Genomic DNA, 8,956 nt, shown 5'->3' with positions numbered 1-8,956 from the left:
ATAATCTATAAACTTGGAAATCCCATTTCCTAATGACAAATACACATGTCACAACTATATTGAGTTAAAAGTGCAATGAACTGATATTGTAAAAGATTATTAATATAGTGTACAGGTATGTAATACTCATTATGGTGTACAAATTTTGGTAGTTGTGTTTTCCCATCAACCACGAAATTAAATACATATTTTCCATTGAATCAAATTCTGTTGTTCTTAAATCAGAACTGAAAGCTCTACAGAATGATAGTGTCTTGTACAACAGACATGTATATAATGATGTTTTAAAATCAATATTCTACACTATCATTAGATATTTTGAGCAGTTTTCCATATTACTTATTGCTAAATGGTCTGAGAGATGGGCTGGTTCCCTTTTTAAAGTCTTTTTGGTCTAACAAAATTTTGAAAGTATCAAGTTTATAGTAACCTTGATATAGATAGAACCATATGTATTTATTTGCATGTTTTATAATGATTGTACAAAATCAGTTTGTAAATATTTTTTATATATTTTTTTGTTGTGTAATTAGTTGTACAAATATTTTTGTATGTAATAATATTGTTTTTTTAACATGCATATTAAACTGGAGTGATTATTCATTACATGATGATCCTATTAAAATATTGACCAAGTAGTTTTACTATAATAAATTATTTACACTTGGTAATTGTTCAACTTCCTGGTAAGTGTTCAAGTGTGCAATACCAGTACATTGTAAAATTGAGTCCTTGTGTGCAAGTCCTTAATGGAAGTGTGTGTGTGTGAATTACTTTGTGTAACCATTGGTAAATCCAGGGGTCCCCCCCCAACCCTTTTTTTTTTGCTAAAAAAAATAATTATGTGAACATTCCATGGTTGGAATCACTCTTTTTAAAATGGTTGCATTTGTTCATGATGACTGCCCACTGATTGAAATAAAAAGGGAGGGTTGAGTGTTTTTTGTTGTTGTCTATTGTACAATACAATATGATTGCTTGATTGTTGGTTGCTTAATGTCCAGTGGCAAATATTGCATACATGTTCAGGAGGACAATACAATATGAACTCCAGATTTCTTTTAAAAATTTACATTGTGTTGTTGAGTTGTTGTCTCATTGACATATACTCAATGTTGTTTTTTCAGCAGACATACTGATTTAAAAAAGTTTCACTTATTCATTCACATGGCATGCTTTACATATAATGTAAAACTTTAAGAATGATATGCTTGTTTGTGAAGCTAATCATCAATTACCTACATCTATAGGAAGATATCCAGTCAATCTGTGGATATATATAAACACTGTAATAAATGATACAGTAGTTCAGCTGTAGAACCTATTAAATATCACCTGATTCTGCATGGCAATAGGTTCAGGATTCAAATAATATCCAAATGTTTAAAAGTTATCAAATTTTCATCTGAACATTGACATAAACAAGATTTTTTTTGTGCTTTATGCAATTTCCAGTTACCTGGACTCTTTTGTGGCTTGTAGTTTTAATTGATGAGAAGTTGTAGTCCCAAAAGAGAATCACTGACCTTTTGCAAGAACACTGACAATCCTTGTCAATCAAGATAGGGGTCAAACACATCTTGCTACAAGCAGGGTTCAAACTCACAACCTTAAGTGTTTTCAGGCTAGTAAGCACTGTATATGAACTAAATAAGACCACTCAGCCACTGAGATCTGGACTTGAATAGAACATAAGGGAAATATGTAAATAAATGCCTTTTATCTTGAAAACTATGGATAGTGAAACTAGCATAGGGGAAATGTCCATTTAGCGAATGATCAATTATATATATTTAAAGGCCAGAAACATAAAAAAGAAACTAAAATCATTTATTTGATAATTTATTTTTATTGTCTGATTTCCTGAATCCATTTTTCCATGAGACATGATTATAAATAGTTGAGAAATAAAGAAGCACTTAGAAATTTGGCATACAATATTTCCTTTCCTGTTCCAATAAGCAATAGTCAGTTTTAAGTCAGTCCCTTTAATACATTTTTAGATTAGATAAATAAAGGATCCAAAGAAAGTTAATTCTCAGTCCACTATTTTTTCGTTTTGCTCACAAATGTAGGATTGAGGCCTAGAAAATATGCATTTCAAGCTAGTGGCAGAACAGTTTTACTCACATTTCATGCAAAACTTATCCCAAAAATTGCTATACCTTATTATGCATCAAAATTTGAGAAATAATTATGTATGGATTTTCATTTACAATTAGAAAAATACTTTATGATCTTATTTGTTTTTTATGAATTCACATACCGGTATACACAAATGTGTTCAATTAAGGAACTGACATAAAACTGGCCTATTTTATGTAATGTTAAACTGATATCCAAACTTCCCATATACAAAAGTTATCATGTTGCTCCATTGTATACTGATGTATAAGTTTCCAGCTAAATATAAAGCTATGCCCAATTTAATGACATTTATTTTCAATTTAGAAGAGGCATAATGAGAATCAAATATAAAAGCCAAGCTCTTGAAATGAAAATCACAGCAATGAATGTCTGAAACAATGACAAATATAGCTTTTTTGTATAAAGAACAATTTAAACATCTTATTACAGCACCTTTAGAAGGCACTGATTTCTAAAATTACATATTTTGAAAGGAGTTACTTCCCTTCACAAGATACAGATTGAAAGCAATAAAGAGGTATAATAAAAGATCAATTACTTATCTTTATACATTATCAGGTATTTCAAGTATAATTAGAAGTTAGAGGTAAAATATTCATACTCATGTAAAACAAATATAACTGCAAATAACTGCAGTGAAAAGCCTTAATCTTAAATGGCCCGCATGGGAATAACTCCTCATTTCATTATATATAATTAAATATCCAGTATTCAGAAAATGAACTTATTGAAGAGATCTACAGCAAAAGAATTTCAGAAAATTATTCATGTAAAAACTTTTTGGTGTAATAAGATTTTTAAAAAAAAGCAAGATAATCAACATGATTAAAAAAAGAAAACAAACAACTAAATATAATCTCTATTAAAACACAACCTATACATTAAATGCTGCCTGATGTACAGATCTTCTATTCCATTAATAAATCAAGTTTAATCAAAATAATGTACAAACCATTGAAAAATTCGTAATATTGCTCTTTAAGATACAATTGTCAATATATACATTGTACAGTGTTAACAAAAAAGATCATTGTTATATTCTATAGAAAAGAAACACCTTTTGTTTCGATTACTTTCTACATCTTTTCCTGCCTTTCAAAGCAGTAAACTACACTTGTGTAATTTTTATGCCCCACAACTCGACAGATAGTGTTACCCGTGTCCCCATCATTCCCATCATTCCCTTATTCTGTCCCATTGTAATCTAACATTTATCTCCGTTATTTATAGTCGATAAACACATCAATAGGTCACTGTTATACCTTCAACAAATGTCAGATGTCAACATAGTCTGGTAAGTTATAAAGAACCCAGGAAAAATCTAGTCACAACTTATGATATAATTTAATTGATCTATGATTTATCATGTTTTTAATACATAATGATATCACAAGCACCAGTTTTGTAAGCGATGCACTTTATCAAAACATTTTCATCTTAATTTATGGGATGACAGAAAAAAAAGTCTGTGGCAAGCAATAAGTTAAGCTCTCAATGAATTATCTAATTCTTATTGTGCTGAAAAAATGTTGTGCAATGAAATGTCACAGAAACAAAAAAACAAAAGCTTTTCTTGACCATGAAAACATCGAAAGTAGTTATGGAAATTATGGTGAGAATGCATGCACAAGATCAGCAAATTTCCAGAGGCTTTGGTTGAAGAAGTATATAATTATGCTGAAGGAAGCCTGAATTTCTGTTGAGTTTAGTTAAAACAAATTTTATTGTTCAAAATGACAAATGGATTAGACACAAGCTTTACAACTTAGTAATGTCTTATCCAAATTTTTGTGAATTTCTGTGATATTGCTCTTCATGATACCTAGATTTTCATGGAAATATTTCAACATTGATCCAAGGACTGAATTTGTCTGACATATCTTATATGGAGCATTGTATTAAGGGTAGACTTTGTTCAATGGCACTCTAAAATATTTTCATTTCTTAAAATAAATGGAAATATTCCAAATATATTTCCCCTATATCTGTTTGATCTAATGTGACACATTAAGCTCCAGAATACTTTGCTCATATTATAGAAAGTTTCCCCATCAGTAACTAGTTCATACAACTGAACTTTCAACTTAGGGAGGAGTTCTGCTTGTTACTGAGTACAAAATCTCATTTTGTCCATAAAATTTTCATGGAAAATATATGTTGAGAGCGAAGCTTTGTCAACTTATATAAAATTATATAAAGGGTTGAACTTAAAATACAGACAAATTTAGCAGATCCTCTGTATTGAAATTTTCAAATACAATAACAAAATATTATGAATGCCCAATACAAGTCAGATATAGTATACCACTGTTATACATTGTAATTATCACAATTTACATAATAATTCTATCACAAATTTCTTACATTATCATTTGGCACATATATAGTATACAGATACAAGTTGTATGCAGTTATTTACAAAAATAATGTCAGTAATATACAGTACTTTCACAATGACACAACGTATAACACTACACTTGTACTACATGTCTATATTAAAATTTGAGTCACAAAATTACTGAGAATTTCCTCATTAATTCATTAACAGTAATGTGTAAACAACAATGATTCCTGATTTTAAAATAAATAATTTTACAACCTACATGTAAAAACTTAAAAGGTCCTTTTAAAATAAAATGTTTCAATATTTACTGAAACAACTCTTTCAATCAACATAATACAAATCCATAACTTCAAATAAAACAACATTGGTTTTTCAAAATTGCAATTTGAAAGCATCCAAAACATAAAATAAACAGATGCAAATTGCACAATCCTGGTGAAGTATATACAATGCTAAAATTCTCACTTGTGCCACTATTAAATATGTTCAATAAAAAAACATAAAGTACAGAATTTTAATAACTGAAAGGTGTCTTTGTTTGGCTTAATACAAATTCTCTATGACACCTAGAAATAATGTAAAGCATTATTCAGCACTAAAGCTGTGAAAATTCAATTTAGATGGTTCACATTAGATAGTGACTTATTACACACCTTAAAATGTGTATATAGCAGGCTATATATTTCATTTATTTAATAAATTGAGAAACAGACGTCAACATATAACAAAACAGTCAAAATAAATATATGTACTGTATATAAAATCTGTTTATGTTTTTTTCTATACAAGCTTAATATTAAACATATGTAATATACAAAGAAGGATGAATCTTTTGAGCATATCATTTCCACAGAATCACATAGAACAAACCGTGAATGAATTAATCATACGCTTGCATTAAAGGAGTTATCAAACAAAGTGACCCATTTGTATCTATGATCTTTGGCTTACTTGAGAGGCATGACTGAAATGATATCATAAATCCATATGACTAATACACAACCTGACATACTTGTAGCTTTGGACACTTTAAATATCTAGGTCATGTTAATGACAATCTTAACACTTTAACCTAATAAATGTGCATCAATTTGGAATAATTCTTATGTAATATACAACAAATTAGAAAATATGAAAACATAAAGATTTAGATTTTTTGAACCTTCTCAACCAGGAAAGGAACACTATAGAATTAATGACACACTTATAAACTTAACTAGTTCTTAAAAGTGAATGGCTTCTAATACGAAACTTCCTGTATTATCCATTGACATATCCACTGATTCATAAAATTTTACTTCAAATTTATAAAGTACATTTATAAGGAAATAACTGTTTTAACATTGAAACATGGAGCATTTCAAGCTGCTAATCATATAAAAGTTCGTTTCTGTAAATTTATCCTGAATATAAATTAATTGCTAAATAATATTAAATTTTAAATAGATTTATGAATGACACTTGACTATTATCATGTAAACTGAGATTTTCTTTCCCTTTCCTCTCATTGCCAATGTAAATAATAAGAACATTTGTACTAAATTTATATGTCAGCCCTACTGGTTTTAAAAAGTCATTACTTCAAAAATAATCTGTCATAGGTAAAATAAAAAAATATAAACAAAATACCAATTTAGAAGTATTTGGTGTCTTGATAAGCATACTGCCATTGATAATTCATTATGTATCAGAAAACAGCAAGTAGGTGTCTGACAGATCATAAAACATTTAACAATTTTACCATCTAAAATAAACTCCAGAACAAATAGTTTATCTATCTAAACATAACAAACAAAACAATGCTGTTGAGAAACCATTATTCAAATTTCCTATATAAAATAAAACCAGTACAATAAATAATTGAACACATTGATGGGACATAACTTTTGTTCTCAACAATTTGTACCAAGATAATGGTCGGGTTGAAAAGATCGTCTATCATTCCTGGTAGGTAAAGCGCTAAACTGTCTGTCAGCAGAATCTAAACTCCTTCGCGCTGTACGCTTTATATGACTTCCTGTAGATACTTTTGATTTGGCCTCCAAGAATTTAAATGAAGTTAAAGATGAAGTTGGTGTGGCCAGAGAAAAAGAAAATGGTGACTTTAATTTTGGTGTGATATTGTTATTATTAAGCTTGCTAAATCCATAAGGACTTCCGAAAGTTGTTAAATTTTCTGATGATCTTGTCCTCCTAGACACTTGTGGGATATTTGAAGTGCTCCTTCCTTGGGAGGAATTTGGACGATTTGATACACTGTAAGATCTAATTATGGGTGAAGAGTTATTGTCTGGTTCCCAAAAGTTCCCAGCAGGTGTTGAGGCACGTAATGGGGAGTTTCTAGAGAATATCACAGGTGATCTAATTTCTAACTTGGGAACTTTGGCCTGTTGTGGGTCCTGTTTTATTTCTTCTGTTTCAAAAGTAGATTGAAGAGACATATCGGAGAGACTTCTCCTTTTGATACTGGATGAGGCCAACATGATGTCAGGTTTACTGTCACTTCCTATTGAATTCCTGTTAACAAAGAAAACATGCTATCATTTAACTAATGTAAATATAAATACAACTGGCTATATCTCCATGTACAATTTGATTAAGCAAGATGGGTTTAAGTAATTTTCAACATTTGGTTGAGGCACCTTTAGTAAGAGAATGGAAACAAAAAATTCAGCAATTTTTCTATTTGTAAAGGGGCATTATTCAAGAAAGATAAAAGTGTTGCCACCCAAATTCAATCTTGATCTGTATTTTATGGTAATGAGCACTGTGTGTTAGTTTCTTAACATGTGGTTGTTGCAATCTTAAGTTACAGAAGGAAATAAAAAAAATACCAATTTTTACTTTTGTAAAGGGGCATAGCTCTTAAACAGTAAAGCGATGCCAACTAAATTCAAACTTAATCTGTGTTTTGTGGTAATAAGCAATATGTATAAAACTTAAAACATCAAATTGAGGCAATCTAATGTTAGGGAATGAAAGCCATTTTTGGACACACAGTCGTACAGTCTCGTACAGACAGACATGGGTAAAACTTAATGCACCTTCCACTAAGCAGGGGCATAAATATGGTCAGTTTTAAAGAAAAACATAACACTTTTATACCCTGCATAATCTTGCTCATAAGAAACCTCAGCACTGATATAACATACCTCTGTAATCTGACTGGACTATTCTCCCTCGAACGTCTAGAAAGTCCAGTTGATTTTGATGTCTTATCTTGTTTTATTGGAATATCAAGTTCATTAGTACCAGATAAACTGTGAAGGAAATGTTCTTTATCTGGAAAGAAATAACATTGTGTTTTAATCAATTCAAGTATCATCATCACTCTTTCCAACAGACTGATATTATTGTACCAAGTCATTGGATTTAATTTAAACCTTTTTCTAAAACCACAGTCAGTAATATTTAAGCAACAAATGTACATATTTCCATGTAGAACTGATATGATAAACAATGCTCTTCTTATCATAAACTTTTACACTTTAACCCATTGATCAGTGCCCTATTTCCAAAGTAAATGTGTGCATATCTTTAGATTTCTGACAATCACATTTTTTTTAAAAGTTTTTGCTTTTCAGTTGTAACTATAAATTTGTAGTATTGATATTTTATAATACACCTTATCGCTATTTGTTCACCATTAGTGGATATTCCAAAGGTTTCCTTAAAACTTTTGAAGTCACAATACAAAATATCTGACGCCACACTGGAAAAGTGGTTGTTGTATGACGTCAATGGTTCAAGAAAGGGCAGATTCTCGGGTAAACTGGGAGTGATTTCCAAATAGAGAAAGTTGCATTATAACCCATTACTGATACATATCTTTACCTTAAGTTTTGTATACAAATATAAATCAACGGTTCTAATTTTGCTTTAAAGAATGAAAGATTTAGTATAATTTCTACCCCTCCTTAAGTCATGGGTCCTATAGGAAACATCAATGTAAAGGATTGGAAGTCCTGGTCTTCTGTAATTTGAACCCTTATAGTAAATGCATATAAATATAGTTGCAGGGTTTCCCCTGGGTCAATTATTTTTTTCGCCACCTCTTTCGCCAAAACAATATATTTTTCACCACTCTATTATTTTTTTCGCCAAATAACATAACTATATTTTTCGTTTAAAATTTACATTTTTTTTCTAACCCCCTCCCTCCCCCCTTTCCCTTAAATAAGATGATTTTGCCCATTGTGTCTATGATTATGCTCTCAAACTTATTTTAGAGTTAAAATGTTAATGAATAAACACTAAAAATTTACTTTAAAACAACAGATTTTTTTAATTTAAAAGGGAAAAATATTCATTGTATTTTAAACAACTTTTCTAATTGATTGGGCCACTATACTTTTAATAATAAAGAAGATACGTCCTGGAATATAACAAAATTATTGGACATGTTTTGATTATATAATACCAGTAAAGTTCGTAGGGAAAGTTTCTTTAAAAGAAAAATACTGA

At 29.9% G+C, this 8,956-nt stretch overlaps 1 protein-coding gene across 2 annotated transcripts in view; it reads right to left on the bottom strand.

Moving 5' to 3' along the window:
* Positions 1–1,793: 1,793 nt before the first annotated feature.
* Positions 1,794–8,956, bottom strand: part of LOC134691524 (cortactin-binding protein 2-like) — a 40,180-nt gene continuing 33,017 nt past the window's right edge. Inside the window, exons 21-22 of one of the 2 annotated variants that reach the window (XM_063552086.1) lie at positions 7,645–7,774; positions 1,794–7,009 (exon numbers count right to left, since the gene is read on the bottom strand). In XM_063552086.1, coding sequence (XP_063408156.1) covers positions 6,385–7,009; positions 7,645–7,774 — 755 coding nt within the window. In that variant the 3' untranslated portion in view covers positions 1,794–6,384. The remainder of the gene's footprint in view (positions 7,010–7,644; positions 7,775–8,956) is intronic. The other variant, XM_063552095.1, reaches the window with a different exon arrangement.

This window comes from Mytilus trossulus, chromosome 1 (assembly GCF_036588685.1).
Source record: "Mytilus trossulus isolate FHL-02 chromosome 1, PNRI_Mtr1.1.1.hap1, whole genome shotgun sequence".
In the NCBI taxonomy this organism is placed as follows: Eukaryota; Metazoa; Mollusca; class Bivalvia; order Mytilida; family Mytilidae; genus Mytilus; species Mytilus trossulus.
This window is presented reverse-complemented; position numbering and strand designations above follow the sequence as displayed.